Source organism: Hyla sarda, chromosome 5 (genome assembly GCF_029499605.1).
Source record: "Hyla sarda isolate aHylSar1 chromosome 5, aHylSar1.hap1, whole genome shotgun sequence".
In the NCBI taxonomy this organism is placed as follows: Eukaryota; Metazoa; Chordata; class Amphibia; order Anura; family Hylidae; genus Hyla; species Hyla sarda.
In genome coordinates this window covers 117,027,299-117,048,200 of record NC_079193.1, presented here as the reverse complement: position 1 = coordinate 117,048,200, position 20,902 = coordinate 117,027,299, and the positions used below count along the sequence as shown (strand labels likewise).

General features: G+C 42.9%; 1 protein-coding gene across 2 annotated transcripts in view; it reads right to left on the bottom strand.

Moving 5' to 3' along the window:
• The window catches only part of ANKRD33B (ankyrin repeat domain 33B), a 331,620-nt gene that overhangs the window by 88,593 nt on the left and 222,125 nt on the right, over positions 1–20,902 (bottom strand). For both annotated transcript variants that reach the window (XM_056520141.1, XM_056520142.1), the window contains one exon: positions 6,728–6,857. In XM_056520141.1, the coding sequence (XP_056376116.1) occupies positions 6,728–6,857 (130 nt within the window). The remainder of the gene's footprint in view (positions 1–6,727; positions 6,858–20,902) is intronic.

Genomic DNA, 20,902 nt, shown 5'->3' with positions numbered 1-20,902 from the left:
GGGGACCCCGAGTTCCTAGGGACCCTGGCTAAGGGAACCCACACACGCAGGTACCGGATAGGATACGGTACCGGGACACCACACACCCAATCATATTAATTACCATTAATAACCACCCTCTGTTTCCTATCACTGAGCCAGTTACCCACTTACGTACATTCTCCCCCATGTGGACATATTTTTACTTTAAAAAAAATTAGAGGGCTTCAAAGTATGAAAATTGCAAAATCTGAAGGGACAGATGTTACAGAACTACAACTCCCAGCATGCCTGGGCAGTCTAGGCATGCTGAGAGTTGTAGTTTGGCAACATCTGGAGGGCTACCGTTTGGGCACCACTGTAACAGTGGTCTCCAAACTGTGACCCTCCAGATGTTGCAAAACTACAACTTCCAGCATGCACAGATAGCCTTTGGCTGTCTAGGCATGCTGGGAGTTGCAGTTCGGCCTTCCTAGTGGTTGCCACAGTAAAGATCGCTTTACTTTCACTTTCATTCCCCCACCCCACCCCCCACCGTCATTTCCCTACCTGAGCTGGGATCTCTTCAGTCTCCACGATAATCTTCGGTCCCCACGCCATCTTCAGGTAAGGTACCGTTCTCCATCTTCTCCCCCCCCGTTCTGCCCGACATCCAGGGGTGGGCAGAACGGGGGGTTTCCATGGCAACCCCCTCTCGTGCGCTGCCATTGGTCAGAACTCAGTTCTGACTAATGGCAGCAGATAGGAGGAGATCGCAGCACTATAGTGCAGAATGATCGGGGGTGTCACTGACAACTCCGATCATCCATATTTTCCGGGTGATCGGGTCACTAGAGACCCGATCAGCCCAGAACAGCAGAAAATCGCATGTCTGAATTGACATGCGATTTTCTGAGATCGCCGACATGGGGGGGTCTCAGGACCCCCCTCAGCGATGTGTCTGGATGCCCGCTGAATGATTCCAGCAGGCATCCCGATCCGGTCCCCAACCGGCTAGTGGCGGGGACCGGAATTCCCTCGGGCATATGCATACGCCCTACGTCCTTAAGGACTCGGGATGCAGGGCGTATGCATACGCCCCACGTCCTGAACAGGTTAAAAGGGTACTCTGCCCCTAGAGATCTTATTCCCTATACAAAGGATAGGGAATAAGATGCCTAATCGCGGGGGTGCCACCGCTGGGAACCCCGCAATCTCTCCTGCAGCACCCCCTGTCATCCGTTTCAGGGAGCGAACTTCGCTCTATGCCTGATGACGGGCAATACAGGGGCTGGGGTATTGTAATGTCACGGCCCGGCCCCTTGTGACATCATGCCCCACCCCCTCAATGCAAGTCTATGGGACTTGTATTAAGGGGGTGGGACGTGACCATACGAGGGAGCGGGACCATGACATCACGATCCCCTGTCCCTGTATCGCCCGTTATCAGGCACAGAGCAAAGTTTGCTCCCTGCGGCAGATGACAGGGGGTGCTACAGTAGAGATCGTGCGGGTTCCCAGTGGCGTGACCCTCATGATCACATATCTTGTCCCCAATCCTTTGAATAGGGGATAAGATGCCTATGGGCGGAGTACCCCTTTAAGAAATACTTGTCTAGTTCAAACTTAACAATATGAGCAATAGCAATCATATCATGCTTATGTCAGTGGAGATATTAACCCCTTAAGGACGAGCGCCATAAATGTACGGCACTGCTAAGAAGTACTTAGCGCACAGCGGCGTACATTTACGGCACAGCTTTCCTGGATTACCGCGTCTCCGGACACGGTGGTCGGAATGGGATGACTGCTGATATCTATCAGCAGCCATCCCGGCATATCGCCCAGGGGGGTCTTGAGACCCTCCCCCCCCCTTGTCGGTGATCGCCGTGATTAGCCGGCCAATTAGCCGGCCGATCGGCGAATCGCAGGGAAGGGGCGGGGGGGGGGTCACAGTTGAGATCCAATAATACCGGGGGGGACAGCGGGGGACCGCTGACACAAACATCTCATACGGCAGTGTTTCCAAAACAGAGCCTCCAGCTGTTGCAAAATAACTCCCAGTATTGCCGGACAGCCATTGACTGTTCAGGCATGCTGGGAGTTTTGCAACAGCTGGAGGCACCCTGTTTGGGGAACACTATTGTGTCTGTCCCTATGCAAATCCCTAATGCCTCAATTGTGCATGGCGCTCTCTCACTTCGGAGCCCTGTCGTATTTCAAGGCAACAGTTTAGGGCCACATATGGGGTATTTCCGTACTCGGGAGAAATTGCACTACAAATTTGGGTGGCTTTTTCTCCTTTTACCCCTTATGAAAAGGTAAAGTTGGGGTCTACACCAGCATGTTAGTGTAAAAAAAAAAATAAAAAAAAAATTACACTAATATGCTGGTGTTGCCCCATACTTTTCATTTTTACAAGAGGTAAGAGGGAAAAAAGACCCCCAAAATTTGTAGCGAAATTTCTCCTGAGTACGGAAATACCCCATATGTGGACGTAAAATGCTCTGCGGACGCACAACAAGACTCAGGAGTGAGAGTGCAGCGTTCTGACATAAACACAAAAAAAATCACCCACATGTGACCCCATTTTGGAAACTACACCCCTCATGGAATGTAACAAGGGGTATAGTGAGCCTTAATACCCCACAGGTGTTTGACAAATTTTCATTAAATTTGAACGTGAAAATTAAAAATCTAATTTTTTTCACTAAAATGCTAGTGTTACCCAAAAGTTTTTATTTTCACAAAGGGTAATAGGAGAAAAATTTCTCCTGAGTAAGAACATACCCTATATGTGGATGTAAAGTGCTTTGCAGGCGAACTACAATGCTCAGAAGAGAAGGAGCGCCATTGGGCTTTTTGAGAGAGAATTTGGCTGGAATTGTATGCCATGTGTGTTTACAAAGCCCCCATGGTGCCAGAACAATGGACCCCCCCCCCCCCCACATTTTGGAAACTACACCCCTCATGTAATGTAATAAGGGGTACAGTGAGCATTTACGCCCCACAGGTGTCTGACAGATTTTTGGAACAGTGGTCCGTGAAAAGGAAAAATGTAACTTTTCATTTGCATAGCCCACTGGTCAAAAAATCTGTCAAATGCCAGTGGGGTGTAAATGCTAACTGCACCCCTTATTACATTCTGTGAGGGGTGTAGTTTTCAAAATGGGGTCGCATGCGGGGGGGTTCCGCTGTTCTGGCACCATGGGGGCTTTGTAAACGCACAAGGCCCCCGACTTCTATTCCAACCCCATTCTCTTTCCAAAAGCCCAATGGCGCTCCTTCTCTTCTGGGCATTGTAGTTCGCCCGCAGAGCACTTTACATCCACATATGGTGTATTTCCATACACAGAAGAAATTGTGTTACAAATTTTGGGGGCTTTTTCTCCTATTACCCCTTGTAAAAATGAAAAATTTGGGATAACACCAGCATTTTAGCGAAAAAAATAAAACATTTTCACTCTCATGTCCAACTTTAGCGAAAATTCGTAAATCACCTGTGGGGTGTTAAGGCTCACTATACCCCTTTTTACGTTCCTTGAGGGGTGTAGTTTCCAAAATATTGTGCCATGTGTTTTTTTTTTGTTTTTTTGTTTTTGCTGTTATGGCACCATAGGAGCTTCCTAAATGAGACATGCCCCCAAAAACCATTTCAGCAAAATTTGCTCTCCAAAATCCCATTGTCTCTCCTTCTCTTCTGAGCCCTCTAGTGCACCCACAGAACACTTTATATCCACATATGAGGTATTTCCTTACTCGAGAGAAATAGGGTTACATATTTTGGGGGACATTTTTTACCTATTACCCCTTGTAAAATGAAGAAAAATGGGTTTACAAGAACATGTTAATGTAAAAAAAAAAAAGATTTTGAATTTTCTCCTCCACTTTGCAGCTATTCCTGTGAAACACCTAAAGGGTTAACAAACTTTCTGAATGTCATTTTGAATACTTTATGGGGTTCAGTTTTCATAATGGGGTCCATTATAGGTATTTCTAACATAAAGACCCTCAAATTCACTTCAAAACTGAACTGGTCCCTGAAAAAATCCGATTTTGAAATTTTCATGAAAAATTCCAAAATTGCTGCTAAACTAAAAAGGTCTATAATATCTTCAAAAAGTAAAAACATGTTAACTTTATGATGCAAGCACAAACTAGACATATTGTTTATGTGAATCAACATATCATTTATTTGGAATGTCCACTTTCCTTACAAGCAGAGAGCTTCAAAGTTCGAAAAATGCTAACTTTTCAAATTTTTCATGAAATTGTGGATTTTTCACAAAGAAGTGATGCAAGTATTGACAAAAATTTTCCACTTACATAAAGTAGAATATGTCATGAAAAAACTTTCTCAGTATCAAATTCATAAGTTAAAGCATCCCAGAGTTATTAATGCTTAAAGTGACAGTGGTCAGATTTGCAAAAAACGGCTACATCCTTTAGGTCAAAATGGGCTGCGTCCTTAAGGGGTTAAATGTGACTATAAGGGTGCGTTCACACTACGGAATTCTTGCGGAATTCCCCAGGTGGAATTCCGCAGTGTGAACTTAACATTAGTGTGAAGGGATCTCCGCGAATTCCGCTGCTGAAATTGTTCCGTGTAAAGAAAGAACATGTTTATTCTTTGCAAGGATTCCGCGAGCACTGCACAGCCGTCAATGGTGATGGCTCAGTGCCCCGCGGCCCTAGCGCCGAAGTACTTTCGGCGGCTACCCCCAGATGCATTTCTCTGTGAGCGGAGATTCCGCAGTGTGAACGCAGACCCTAATCCTGAACATATTTTGGTTCCAGCTGGATTAAAAATAATAAACATTAACCCCTTAAGGACGCAGGACGTAAATGTACGTCCTGGTGAGGTGGTACTTAACGCACCAGGACGTACATTTACGTCCTAAGCATAACCGCGGGCATCGGAGCGATGCCCGTGTCATGCGCGGCTGATCCCGGCTGCTGATCGCAGCCAGGGACCCGCCGGCAATAGCCGACGCCCGCGATCTCGCGGGCGTCCGCCATTAACCCCTCAGGTGCCGGGATCAATACAGATCCCGGCATCTGCGGCAGTTCGCGATTAAAATGAACGATCGGATCGCCCGCAGCGCTGCTGCGGGGATCCGATCATTCATAACGCCGCACGGAGGTCCCCTCTCCTTCCTCCGTGCGGCTCCCGGCGTCTCCTGCTCTGGTCTGTGATCGAGCAGACCAGAGCAGGAGATGACCGATAATACTGATCTGTTCTATGTCCTATACATAGAACAGATCAGTATTAGCAATCATGGTATTGCTATGAATAGTCCCCTATGGGGACTATTCAAGTGTAAAAAAAAATGTAAAAAAATGTAAAAGTAAAAGTAAAAAAAAAGTGAAAAATCCCCTCCCCCAATAAAAAAGTAAAACGTCCGTTTTTTCCTATTTTACCCCCAAAAAGCGTAAAAAACATTTTTTATAGACATATTTGGTATCGCCGCGTGCGTAAATGTCCGAACTATTAAAATAAAATGTTAATGATCCCGTACGGTGAACGGCGTGAACGAAAAAAAATTTAAAAAGTCCAAAATTCCTACTTTTTTAATACATTTTATTAAAAAAAAATTATAAAAAATGTATTAAAAGTTTTTTATATACAAATGTGGTATCAAAAAAAAGTACAGATCATGGCGCAAAAAATGAGCCCCCATACCGCCGCTTATACGGAAAAATAAAAAAGTTATAGGTCATCAAAATAAAGGGATTATAAACGTACTAATTTGGTTAAAAAGTTTGTGATTTTTTTTAAGCGCAACAATAATATAAAAGTATGTAATAATGGGTATCATTTTAATCGTATTGACCCTCAGAATAAAGAACACATGTCATTTTTACCAGAAATTGTACGGCGTGAAAACAAAACCTTCCAAAATTAGCAAAATTGCGTTTTTCGTTTTAATTTCCCCACAAAAATAGTGTTTTTTGGTTGCGCCATACATTTTATGATATAATGAGTGATGTCATTACAAAGGACAACTGGTCGCGCAAAAAACAAGCCCTCATACTAGTCTGTGGATGAAAATATAAAAGAGTTATGATTTTTAGAAGGCGAGGAGGAAAAAATGAAAAAGTAAAAATTAAATTGTCTGAGTCCTTAAGGCCAAAATGGGCTGAGTCCTTAAGGGGTTAAAGGGGTTTTCCGGTGAAAACCTTTTTGTCTTTTAAATCAACTGGTGGCAGAAAGTTAAACATATTTGTAAATTACTTCTATTAAAAAATCTTAACCCTTCCTGTACTTATTAGCTGCTGAATACTACAGAGGAAATTCTTTTCTTTTTGGAATGCTCTCTGATGACACCACGAGCACAGTTCTCTCTGTTGACGTTATTATAATAATAACGCTTTATTTATTGTTGTCCTTAGTGGGATTTGAACCTAAGTCCCCAGCACTGCAAGGCAGCAGTGCTAACCACTGAGCCGCCATGCTGCCCTTAGCATACAACTGCCATGCATCTGCTATGCATCGTTGCTAAAATGGACAGTGATGTCAGCAGATTGCACTGTGCTCGTGATGTCATCAGTGTTCCAAAAAGAAAGGAATTTCCTCTGTAGCATTCAGCAGCTAATAAGTACTGGAAGGATTAAGATTTTTTAATAGAAGTAATTTACAAATATGTTTAACTTTCTGCCAGCAGTTGATTTAAAAGAAAAAAGGTTTTCACTGGAGTACCCCCTTAACATCCAGGAAGATATATGATCATATGAGGATTTAAATTAGTAGTAAATGAAAAATAGTCACCTGCTTGTGCAGCTGTTATAAGAGCAGTGTTCCCATCGTTGTCTTGCCAGTTCACATCAACATGAGGACATTGTGATAGAGCTATTACGATGTCCACATAACCTTGATAACATGCAACAAGAAGTCCAGTCTGTAAAAGCAGAGTAAGAATAATGTTCGGCTTAAATTCTTATGAAAATAAAGTATGCACTGTACATGATCATCACACAAATTAACATCAAGCATTATCATTAGCTATTTGATCTGCAGATTCAGTTTTCCTCAATAATAACTGTTTTTTCATATATTGAAACCATAATATGCTGAAAAATTTAAAGGGATACTCTGGAGAAAAACATCTAATCCCCTATCCAAAGCATAGGGGATAAGATGTCTGATCGTGAGGTCCCGTGCTGGGGACCCCTAAGATCTCCAGGCCGGCAGCGGCAGTGTTTGGAACACGGAAGCTTGGAGCTTCCGTGTTCGGGACATCACGTCACGCCCCCTCCATTCATGTCTATGGGAGGGGGCGTGACGGCTAGTATGTAGCCATCACGCCTCCTCCCATAGACATGAATATAATGGGTGTGGTGGCTGTAGTCGCCAGTCATCCAGCACAGAGCAGAGTTCGCTTTGTGCACAGATGACCGGGGTACTGTGCCAGAGATTGTGGAGGTTCCCAGCGGCGGGACCCATGCGATCAGACATCGTATCCCCTATCCTTCCAGATAGGGGATAAGATGTTTTTCCCCGGAGTACCCCTTTAAGGACAGCATATTGTAGATACAATTCTGCTGCTCTACTAGACCAATTAAAAAAATAGTTAGGACTGATTTATTATACTGTCTTAAACTTAAAAGGGTACTCAAACCCTAGACATCTTATCCCCTATCCAAAGGACCCCCCATGATCTCTGGCCCAGCACCCCAATAATTTGCATGCAGAGTTGGTTCTGTGCCAGATTTAGTGTGACCACAGCCTTCAATCCCCTTCCATACATCTCCTATCGACATTAATAGAGGGGGCGTGATTACCACGGCCGCCCGAAGCCTAGCACAGCAGAATGTCAGGGTGCAGGGCCAGAGATTGCGGGGGGTCCCAGCAGTCGGACCCCTGTGATCAGACATCTTTTCCCCTATTCTTTGGATAGAGGATAAGATGTCTAGGGTGGAGTACCCCTTTAAGGTCCTCTTACATGACCCGATCAGTGCACGATACTAAGCACCAATCCAGATGTGTGCACTGATGGTGATAAACACAGTAACTTGTTGGTCTCATGCTGTAATAGGTAGAACTGATTCCAAACTGAGACTTAAAACCTTATTATTATTTTTTTATTATTGTTAAAAATCGTATAAAAAAATTACTACAAAGAACGTGCTTAAAAAAACATAAACATAACCCTATTCAATCGCCATCACTTACTTAGGCCACTAGTAGTGAATTATATACAATTTATAATGGACTGCCAAGTATAAACCTCTGAATACATATGTGTTATTGTTGGAGCACTAACACTATCATGTGTCATATCATTTATTAAATGACAAGAGGATTGGACTGTATCTGTTTTTTTTTTATAACAAGCCCACCTGTGGTATATAGCTGGGACTTTTTCTGTTCTAAAAACACCTGTAAGGTAATCCCCAACAAAATTGACAGGGTCTGTATGACCAATATATGATATGTAGATTTATACAATCAATATTTAGAGGTCTGAGTAAGTGATGGCGGACGGATAGTGTTCTGTATAGGTTTTAGGCTTTTATTTGTAGTATTTTTTTATATATGATTTTTAAACATGTGCGACTAAAAACAATGATTTTGATGTTTGCACAAAAGATGCACAAAAGATCGGATTAGCCAACAAATGAGTATTTTCATCAGCTAATCACAGGTCCTTTTACCAGGAATAATAATTATTTCGTAAAAAATCTCATTGGACTGATAATTGGCTTATGTAATAGGGCCTTTAGAGGGCTTAAAGGAGTACCTCAGTGGAAAACACATTTTTTTTTAAATGATCTGGTTAAATGAACAAGTTAAACAGATTTGTAAATTACTTATTTTTAAAAATATTAATCCTTCCAGTACTTTTCAGCTGCTGTATTCTCCAGAGGAAGTTGTATAGTTCTTTTCTGCCTGACCAAAGTGCTCTCTGCTGACACCTCTGTCCATGTCAGGAACTTTCCAGAGCAGGAACAAATCCCCATAGCAAACCTCTCCTGCTCTGGACAGTTCCTGACACAGCAGAGAGTGTCAGCATAGAGCACTGTGGTCAGGGAGAAAATAACTATACATCTTCCTCTGGAGCATACAGCAGCTGATAAGTAATGGAAGGGTTAAGATTTTTAAATAGAAGTAATTTACAAATCTGTTTAACTTTTTGGCACCAATTCATAAAAAAAAAAAAATGTTTTTAAATTTGCCACTGCTTTAAATCTAGACCAGGAATAGAGTACCCCTTTAAATCTAGACCAGGAAGATAGAAGAGTTTATGTTATGTATTGTTTGTTATGTATGTCCAGTGCCACTAGATGGTTCTGTAACTGGGAGGTTCTGAAAAAGTATAGCAGTGTCTGTTATTGTAATCCTTGTTGTCACATATGTAAAAGCTCAGTGATTTTAGTTCAGTATCAGTTTTGTTTGATCAGTAAAAACACAAAGACCAATGTCACATTATATTAATTATCAATTAACAAATACAAGACATAACAATTGGCAATGAGGATAGGATCATAGGATTATAAAGAGTTCATTTTGGATCAGAGAAATACTTAATTCCAGTTAACGACCTGTTCAGTTTACAGAATACTACAACTGTAACATGGCTACCATCGGGCATATGGAGAAATGTGATGTTTCCATCTCATCTTTATGGAATTCATATGCTATCATCCGCTTTCTGATGTCCCCTAATTAATCCAGTGACTATTATTTTGAGGAGATCATTGCAGTGTTAAAAATAATTTTGCTCCTACTCCATCTGAAACTTTGAGGCATTTTATTTTAACAAAGGAATCAGCTTCCTAGTAAAAGTATTACAGCTTACACAGCTGAACTGCACAGATTGTCAGAAAACTGCAATTTTACCAGCAGTCTAGAGTCACTATGACAAACTAGAGTGTGGTGTGATACCCACAGAAACCCACAATAGATGCATGAACTTTATGCTGGGATGTTTAGACTGCTTTGAAGCTCCCACATGAAGCCCCTCTTGTCCAAACATTGCTGAGTTTGATGATACAGGAGTGCTCGACTTCCCAAGCATCAACCAGTAGGCCTACTGCATGTGAAAGGCAGAATTCCAGCACTCAAACAGACTGGCAAGTGTTTTAGCCAAATCCTTAACTAACTAGTCACCCTATGCTGGAAGGAGGGTTAGGTTATCATGGTGCCCCTTCATATATTGCTCCACCACTTCCTAATTACGCACCAAGCATTAGCATGCCTCATCATTACCTCAATATGCCACAGTCCCAAGTAAATTTCCCACACTTAAGAGTATTAAGTTTCAAACAGTTTTTGTTGGTAAATGTCACGATTCGGCTGGCTGGAGGTGGATCCTCTGTGCCAGAGAGGGATTGGCGTGGACCGTGTCGGTGGACCGGTTCTAAGTTGCTACTGGTATTCACCAGAGCCCGCCGCAAAGCGGGATGGTCTTGCAGTGGCGGTAGCAACCAGGTCGTATCCACCGGCAACTGCTCAACCTCTCTGACTGCTGAGATAAGCGCGGTACAAGGGAGTAGACAAGAGCAAGGTCGGACGTAGCAGAAGGTCAGGGCAGGCAGCAAGGATCGTAGTCAGGGGCAACGGCAGGAGGTCTGGAACACAGGCTAGGAACACACAAGGAAACGCTTTCACTGGCACAATGGCAACAAGATCCGGCGATTGAGTGCAGGGGAAGTGAGGTATAAGTAGGGAAGTGCACAGGTGAAGGTACTGATTAAAACCTGATGCGCCAATCAGTGGCGCACCGGCCCTTTAAATCGCAAAGACCCGGCGCGCGCGCGCCCTAAGGAGCGGGGCCGCGCGCGCCGGGACAGCACAGATGGGGAACGGGTCTGGTAAGGGAATCGAGATGCGCATCGCGAGCGGGCGCGTCCCGCATCGCGAATCACATCCCGGCTGGGAACATTATCGCAGCGCACCCGGTCGGCAGGTCTGACCGGGGCGCTGTGAATAAGAGAACGCTGTGAGCGCTCCGGGGAGGAGCGGGGACCCGGAGCGCTCGGCGTAACAGTAAAGCCCAAGAGTGGCTTGAGTTAAGTTGTTGTGTAAACTTTACAAAATGGTACAAATCAGTTTTTTACTTTTTTTATTTTAGAAAAAAATATTGTTGCAATAACTATATTTATTTTATCATGCGAAACAATAAAAAAAATGTTTACTCTCAAAAATATGTGCCATTTGCCAGTGCACAAAGCCCTCAGGAGAAACAAAATAATTGGCAAAATGATCTTGCACACATAATCTACTTAAATAGTACCTAAATGTATTGAAGTTGACGAAGGAAAGGATACAAGATGTTCATCCAACATCAACATCCAAGCGAATATGGTATTGGATGTAATTATGAAGGACACAGCATGCTTTCACCACTTGATCACAGTGTAGATTACAGTGTGGAGAATTATCCATTATACCAAAGGCACATTCTACCACCTTTCGTGCGTGGTTCGGTAATTAACAAGTGGACAAGTCTTATCTGACACCATTACAAAAGGAACTAGATCATAGTTTCCTGGAAGAAATATGACTGGGAGCAAAAAATTATAGTACAGTTGACACCCAATCTTTGAGACGTGCTACACTCTTGAGTCTGATGAACATTCATAATCCCGTGCACAAATTTACACTGGCGGCCTCTGTACCCAGATGTCATCAACTGCAACTATACAGTTGAGATTAAAAGACAAACCTCAGATCTTATAGACTTCATCATGTGTGCCTCCTGAAGAGTCAATGAGGGCCTCAAAAATGTGTCACAAATTGTCAAAAGTAGAAATGAACATTTATGAGAACGCAAAAGAATTGTAAGGTTACCTAAGGTAAAGAAGGGTAAACAATAAGAAGATCACACCTGATCTGTGTCAAGAACGCCCATTGGAAAGATACGAAAAACTGTCAAGGAAAAAAAAATCAATTTCTGTTTCCAAGGCTGGAAAAGCCAGTTGCAGCTTTTCTGGTGTTTTTACTGGCATTTTTTGAGGTAAAAAAAAGGCCAGAAAAAAAACTGTCAAATAAATTGTAGAGAAATTGAGGGTCTAGAAAAAATGGTAAATAAATTTATTTATGTATGAATTTACAGAATGTTAAAATTTTATATGTGTACCGTGACTCACTGGGCTCCTGTGGGTCAGTGGAAACACAAATAGATAGAGGCAATATTCAATCAAAAATGGCAAAAATACATTAAAAAAAAAACAATCTAAAATATGACAATACTTAAAATAGAAGTAATAAAATTAATAATAGGCCACACGTCTGTGGTTATCCAGTTAGTAAAAGTTGTCAGTATCACATGTTTAAAAAATGATCCCAATAAATATAGCAGCAAAAAATAGTAATGAATGAAATCTGTTGGTATTGGTAACGGTAATGTCCACAGAAATGATAAAGTTCTGTTTTTTGTTTTTTTTTCATCAAAGCTCACTAATAGAGACTCGGCTGTCTCAATAGATATAGTGATGCTTTGAAGTAGATACAATGTTAGTGGTGGATACAATGTTAATAAGTAACAGATGAACTGGAATAGCTACAATGTAGCCCCGCTCTCAGAGCAGAGAGCACGCTGTTAGAGACTCCGCAGTCTCACACGTACACAGCGATGTGTGTGGGCTTTTGACAAGGGGACTGCAGCGCCTCAGAATGCAAACACGTACATTGTACCTTATTAGAATGATAGTCCCGGCTCATATGAGGAATGCGATGGCTGTTAGAGAATTTCAGCCAGACCTGGCTGGAGGTAGTCAAATACTGCAGACAATTGCATGGAGTTGACCACCCTCAAGACCACATGATTGTGCACAGCGGGACTCCTGGTGACTTTAGCCACTAGCCAGCAGACAGTGGTGAAGTAGTGTTAGCTGTAGCCACCATACAGCAGGCATTGGTGAACTAGGTATACTTCTAGCCCGGCTTTATGATGCCTCTCCATGTGCTGACCTAGAGGCCTTATTTCTGAAGTCGGACCCTGCCTATGCCTTACTTTTTCTCTGCAGAAATGGCACTGCTTTCCTGCATCTGGTAACATAGATAAATAATTTTCACATGGCAGGATACCCTAAATAGCCAGGTACATCACCACCCGACTGTGCCCCTGTTTTAGAACATTTTTTCTCAAGCCTTCAGATCCAGCACAAGTGTCACTGTCACTTGCTCCTAAGCTGCTAAGATCAAAATGCCTGCTGACATCCTATTCTTTAAATTCCTATATTCCAATATTTCTTCAATACTTTAATTACTTCCCAATTGTTTTGGTCATAGGTGCCAATGCGACGTACCACTTTCAGATCTAAAGTAGAAGAGTTTTTTTTTCTATGTAGTTCTTACCTGGGGGTTGCCCTAGCTCTGGCATAGGCTAGATTTGTGTATTTCCTTAGGGTAACCTCTAGCGCTAAACTTACGGAAGAGAAGATCACTTTCTTCCTGGAATGCCTCAGTACTTGAACAGTTAAGTTTGGCATGAATATACTGCCCAGTTGGAATGCCTTTTTTCAAAGGACTTGGATGATAGCTCCCCCACTCCAGGAAGCTATTTGTTGATGTGGGTTTCCTATTTATTTCAGAACTGACACCCCCACCAGGCTCCAGAGAGATCTTTAAATCGAGAAAATTAGGTGTTTTTTCATGAATTTCAAAAGTAAAGTGCATACCAATTTGATAATTTTTAAGGGCACAAACAAAATGTGCTGTAACAGTGTCATTCCAAAAAAGCAAAATGTCATCAATATAACAACCCCAACATAAAATGTGATTGGTGTAGTCTAAAAAAAAGTGTCTGAAAAAGTGTTTTCCCACCACCTAGAAATAGATTTGCAAAATTAGGTGCACAAGCTGTGCCTTTTTTTTTGTAAATAAAAGTGACTGACAAAAAGGAAATAATTGTGTGTAAGGAGAAATTAAAGAAGTGATAGAACAAAATCATTGTGTCTCCTGTATTATGTTTCCCTTGTGCAAAGAAAGTATTTAACCACCTCAAGATTTAATTGGTGCTCAATATTAGTGTAAGGTGCGTCTATATCAGATTCATCAGAATTCATCAAACAGATAAGGGAATTCTTCTACCATAATCAGATCACTATTTTTAGCTTCAGTTAGAAGTAACCTCAACTTCTCAATAAAACAAGTGGTAGGATTTTGTTCCAGTCTGATGTATGTATCCCTGTCGTTAAGCAACCTTATAACCATATCCTTATGGTCATTCTTATTCATAAGGACGATGTTGCCCCCCTTATCGGAGAGCTTTATAGTAATGGATTGGTTTTGTTGTGTTTGTTTCAATGCACACATTTAAGATTGTATCAAATTACTTCTACCTGTTCTGGGCTTAAATAAGATGAGTTCGTGACTTAACATTTTTACAAAAGTTTCAATATTATTGAACTGACTGAATCACAGGGTCACTTTCGATTATGGTCTTAAATCAGTAAATGGAGATGGCAAAGGAGCTGTCTGCACCGGACCCAGGACCGCCTACCTCCATGGCGGCTGGATCTGGGCTCGGACCCCCCTGAGCGCTCGGTGCAGTCCACGGTGGAGGACGTTGGAGAATGGTGTGTCAGCTGTGTCAGGCATGGTAGTATGGGGCTGCTTTGTGGCTGCAGGAATGTTTCAGAGTCAGTGCGAGGCCGGGGCAGGTGGTGGTGGATGCCAAATTCTCGCGAGCTCCTGGATCTGGACAGCGTGACGTGGCCCTGTGCATGAGGTGACGCACACTAGAGATGGTCTCTGTGAGACATAAGAAGAGGAGAGAGCAGTAGGCGAAAACACAGCTTGTGTCTCTGCCGGCGGGTGAGGTGACCCTGTATTACGCCCCTGTACCGGAAGTGCTGCTATACTTTTTCAACCTGTTAAGGACCAAGGGCATACAGGTACTCCTTTGCTCCCTGGTACTTAAGGACCAAGGGCGTACCTGTACGCCCGTGGGAATTTCGGTCCCCGCCGTGCACCGGGTGGGGACAGGACCGGGGTGACTGCTGATATTGATCAGCAGGCACCCTGCGCAAATGCGCAGGGGAATCATCAGACCCCCCCATGTCGGTGATCGCCGCATGTGAATTCACTTGCGATTTGCAGCTATTCCAGGTCATACGGGTCTATGGTGACCCGTAAAATAAGGGGGATCGCGGTTGTCCAAGACACCTACTATCCCCCTAAGGGGATAGGAGTGAGGTGGCAGGGGTGCCACCCCTCCTATCCCTACTATTGGTCATATAGACGAGACGACCAATAGCAGATTGGGGGGGGGTTAACTTTCGGTTTACCCGTTCGGCCCACCCACAATAGGCGGGGCAGAACGGCGAAACCGAAGGGGACCGGCAACGAAATCCATTTACCCTGTGGGCGGGGCTGCGGGCGACGATCGGTGTCGGAGATCGTCGTGCGGCTATGTCGTGCGGCTGGCTCCCTGGATCCTACGGAAGCCGGTGAGTTGCCTAGCAACATCTGGAGGGCTACAGTGTGAGACCACTATACAGTGGTCTCAACTGTAGCCTTCCAGATGTTGCAAAACTACAACTCCTAGCATGCCCAGACAGCTGTGTGGGCATTTGCTGTGTGGGCATGCTGGGATTTTTAGTTTTGCAACATCTGGAGTACTACAGTTTGGAGATCACTGTGCAGTGGTCTCAAACTGTAGCCCTCAAGATGTTGCAAAACTGAAAATCCCAGCATATCCAAACAGCAAACAGCTGTCTCGGCATGCTGGGAGTTGTAGTTACGTACCTCCAGCTGGTGCATAACTACATCTCCCAGTATGCACTTCGGTGATCAGTTCATGCTGGGAGTTGTAGTTTTGCAACAGCTGGAGGCACACTTGTTGGGAAATACTGAGTTAGGTAACATAACTGAAGGTTTTCCAACTAGTGTGCCTCCAGCTGTTGCAAAAGTACAACTCCCAGCATGCACGGTCTGTCAGTACCTGCTGAGAGTTGTAGTTTTGAAACAGCTGGAGGTTTTTCCGCCCAAGTGAATGTACAGGGTACATTCACACGGGCAGGTTTACAGTTAGTTTCCTGCTTCAAGTATGAGCTGCGACAAATGAGCCGCGACAAAGCAGCACAAACTCCTTGCGGTAAACTCACTGTAAACCGCCAGCAGTGCGAATATACCCTAAAAACACTACACTACACTAACACATAATAAAGGGTAAAACACTGCATATACACCTCTTACACTGTCCCCCCCCCCCCCCAATAAACATGAAAAACGTATTGTAAGGCAGTGTTTCCAAAACGGAGCCTCCAGCTGTTGCAAAACAACATCTCCCAGCATTTCCGGACAGCCACTGACTGTCCAGGCAGGCTGGGAGTTTAGCAACAGCTGGAGGCACCCTGTTTTGCAATCACTGGCGTCCACCCCCTATGCAATCCCTAATTTAGTCCTCAAATGCGCATGGCGCTCTCTCACTTAAGAGCACTGTCGTATTTCAAGGAAACAGTTTAGGGCCACATATGGGGTATTTCTGTACTCGGGAGAAATTGCAATACATATTTTGAGGGGCTTTTTCTCCTTTTACCCCTTATGAAAAGGAAAAGTTGGGGTCTACACTAGCCTGTTAGTGTAAACTTTTTTTTTTTTTACACTAACATGCTGGTGTTGCCCTTTACTTTTTATTTTCACAAGAGGTAAAAGGAAAAAAAGACACCAAAATTTGTAATGCAATTTCTCCTGAGTAAGGAAATCCCCTATATGTGAACGTAAAATGCTCTGTGGCCGCACAACAAGGCTCAGGAGTGAGAGGGCACTATGTACATTTGAGGCCTAAATTGTTGATTTGCACAGGGGTGGCTGATTTTACAGCGGTTCTGACATGAACGCAAAAAAATAAATACCCACATGTGACCCCATTTTGGAAACTACACCCCTCACGGAATGTAACAAGGGGGGGGGGGGGCTTTGTAAACGCACTTGGCCCCTGACTTCCATTCCAAACAAATTCCCTTTTCAAAAGCTCAATGGCACATTCCGTGAGGGGTGTAGTTTCCAAAATGGGGTCACGTGTGGGGGGGTCCACTGTTCTGGCACCACAGGGGGGCTTTGTAAACGCACTTGGCCCCTGACTTCCATTTCAAACAAATTCCCTTTCCAAAAGCTCAATGGCGCTCCTCCTCTTCTAAGCATTGTAGTGCGCCAGCAGAGCACTTGACGTCCACACATGGGGTTACAAATTTTGGGGGTCATGTTCTCCTATTACCCTTGTAAAAATGAAAATTTGGGGGGGAAAATGCATTTTAGTGAAAAAATTTTTTTTTTTCATTTACAGATCCAACTTTAACAAAAAGTTGTGAAATACTTGTGAGGTGTTAAGGCTCACTATACCCCTTGTTACGTTCCATGAGGGGTTTCGTTTCCAAAATAGTATGCCATGTGTTTTATTTTTTGCTGTTCTGGCACCATTGGGGCTTCCTAAATGCGACATGCCCCCGAAAAACCATTTCAGCAAAATTGACTGTCCAAAAGCCAAATGAGACTCTTCTGAGCATTGTAGTTCGCCCACAGAGCATTTTACGTCCTAACATGGGGTATTTCCATACTCAGAAGAGATGGGGGTTACAAATTTTGGGGGGCATTTTCTCACATTACCGTTTATAAAAATGGTAAATTTGGGTAAAAAACTGCACTTTAGTGAAAAATTTTTTTTTTTCATTTACACATCCGACTTTAACGAAAAGTCATCAAACATCTGTGGGGTGTTAAGGCTCATTGGACCCCTTGTTACATGCCTTGAGGGGTGTAGTTTCCAAAATGGTATGCCATGTGTTTTTTTTTCTGCTGTTCTGGCACCGTCGAGGCTTCCTAAATGTGACAAGCCCCCCAAAAATCATTTCAGAAAAAACTCCCTCTCCAAAATCCCATTGTCGCTCCTTCCATTCTGAGCTCTCTACTGCACCCGCCGAACACTTGACATACACATATGAGGTATTTCCTTACTCGAGATAAATTGGGTTACAAATTTTGAGAGGCTTTTTCTCCTTTTACCTTTTGTAAAAATTCAAAAACTGGGTCTACAAGAACATGCGAGTGTAAAAAATGAAGATTTTGAATTTTCTCCTTTATTTTGCTGTTATTCCTGTGAAACACCTAAAGGGTTAACACACTTACTGAATGTCATTTTGACTACTTTGAGGGGTGCAGTTTTTATAATGGGGTAATTTGTGGGGTATTTCTAATAGGAAGGCCCTTCAAATCCACTTCAAACCTGAACTGGTCCATGAAAAATTAAGATTTAGAAAATTTTGTGAAAAATTGGAAATTTGCTGCTGAACTTTGAAGCCCTCTGATGTCTTCCAAAAGTATAAACATGTCAACTTTATGATGCAAACATAAAGTAGACATATTGTATTTGTGACTCAAAATATAATTTATTTGGAATGTCTATTTTCCTTACAAGCAGAAAGCACAAAGATCCACGACTGTGGGTATGAAAAGGCTCCAATCGGCGATTCTCCCGGGAGTTCCAGGAATATCAGTATGGCAAGGAGCACTCGGATACTTTCTCAGAAGCCGTTCTGCGCTGCTGGGCTCCTGTATTCTCCAGGCACTGGAGAATACAGGAGCCCAGCAGCGCAGAACGGCTTCTGAGAAAGTATCCGAGTGCTCCTTGCCATACTGATGTTCCTGGAACTCCCGGGAGAAGCGCCGATTGGAGCCTTTTCATACCCACAGTCGTGGATCTTTGTGCATTCTACCTGACCGACCTGAGACATACTCCGGACGGGAGAGCTCCTGGCTGCACCCCAGCTAACCACCCTGATAACGGGCGAGAGGCTACTTAAGGTGTTGCACTCCCAGTGCAACACTTCCAGGTGAGCAGACTGCGATTACCCCACATTGCTCCACCATTCTACCAGAATAACGGCACATTGCTGCGCACTTTTGTCTGTCTTTTTCTCCTTACAAGCAGAGAGCTTCAAAGTTAGAAAAATGCTACATTTTCTCGTAAAATTTTAGAATTTTTCACCAAGAAATGATGCAAGTATCGACAAAATTTTACCACTAACATAAAGTAGAATATGTCATGAAAAATAAACTCAGAATCAGAATGAAAGGTAAAAGCATCCCAGAGTTATTAATGCTTAAATTGAAAGTGGTCAGATGTGTAAAAAACGCTCTGGTCCTACAGTAAAAATTGGCCTGGTCCATAAGGGCTTAAATGAAGGGATGATTGAAAAAAAACTGGTAGGGGGTAGAAGATTGTGGAGAATAGACTGATGGACACTAAATCTATACTCCCCACTCAAAATAAAAGAGGGCCTCCAGCTGTTGCAAGGAGTAAAAAAACGAGGAAGGCCGTTATAAAGGCCAGTATGGACGGAGTGTGCTGGCAAAGAACTCCTCTTTTAACAAAAAGTTTTTTAATTAGTTCTTATGGTCCGGTGCTAAATGGAACCGTATTTGAGGAATATAGCTGCAAAGAATGGATATATCTGCCATAAGGGCCATGAGCCACCAAGGGAGATATAAGACTTAAAAAAAAATTCAGGAATAATGAAGGAGAGAAAATGGAACATAAATAAGAAAGATTTTTTAAATAGAAACATAGAATGTGTTGGCAGATAAGAACCATTTGGCCCATCTAGTCTGCCCAATAATCTGATTCCTATCATTAGTACCTAGCACTATCTGATATATTATTATAACATGGAATATCAGGGGGATTAAGGAGAAAAGGAAAAGACTTGCAGTGTTTGATCGGATAGTGAACTACCTACCAGCTATAGTATGTCTAATAGAGACCCACTTAACACAAGAAACGGTTATATTAATTAGGGAAAAAAAATGGGTTACAGTAGCATATCATTCTACACTATCAAATTGCTCTTCAGGGGTTTTAATGTTAATCCATCAAACCATAGATTATTTGGAAAATGTGGTTGATATAGATCCAAGGGGTAGATATGTGTTTGCATTTTGTAGGTGGGCGGGATTTGATACCGTAATAGCGGCAATTTATATTCGTCCTCCATTTTCGGTAGAAGTCCTCCAGAAACTAATCATATTTTTGGAGGGGAAAAGATACAAAGAGTTTTTCATTTTGGGTGATTTTAATTGTGTTTTGGACAAAGACATGATTGGAAAGGTAGGGAGTTAGGAACTAATAAAACACTTTTGTACAAATGGTGCCAGGAAACGGGCTGGAAAGACACGTGGCGTCATCTGTACCCATTGAAACAAAAATGTTCGTGTTTTAATATGACACATAAAACAGCATCTAGGATTGATTACATTTTGGTAGATGCACAAACCCTTCAGTAAAAAAAATCGGATATGAGCCAAAAATGGTGTCAGGCCATGGTCATAGGTCATATTAATAGTGGGAAGAAGAGGGATAATACACATAAGATGTATATTAATCCACATTGGCTGCACATTAAGGAAGTAATAGAAGGGGTTCAAAATGATATCGTAGAATTTTGGGAGATAAATAAAGGATCCATGGGACTACATATGGTTTGGGACACGTTAAAAGCCTTCTTGAGAGGTTTACCGTATAAAAAGGATAACAAATATCAGGAGAAAATGTAGCGAAAAAGAGAAACAATTGATAAGGGAAATTAAGGAAATAGAAAGTATATTTGCACAAACTAAGGAGGTTAAAGAGTGGGATAATTTAGTTAGGGTACAAGATAAGTAAAAAAAAATTCATTATGAAGAAGACACAACATGCTCATTGCCTAAGAGCGAGAGAGAGAGAGATCTGTGATATCCGCATCCAGGTAAGTGACAGCAAGATCCAGCCATGGATCCAACTGAGGTTCCTCTGTCTGACAACTCGGATCTTCCAGCTATAGTGGCGATCCAGTCACAGCAGTTGGCTCAGCAGGCACAGCAGCTTAACCAGCTATCCGCCATGATGCAGCAGTTGTTATCCGCTCAGCAGCAACCGCCACTGCCACAGCTTCCTCCTCCTGCTCCAGTACAGCCTCCCGCTGCTGCAGCCTCCTCCGGGACCGGACTCCGCTTGTCTCT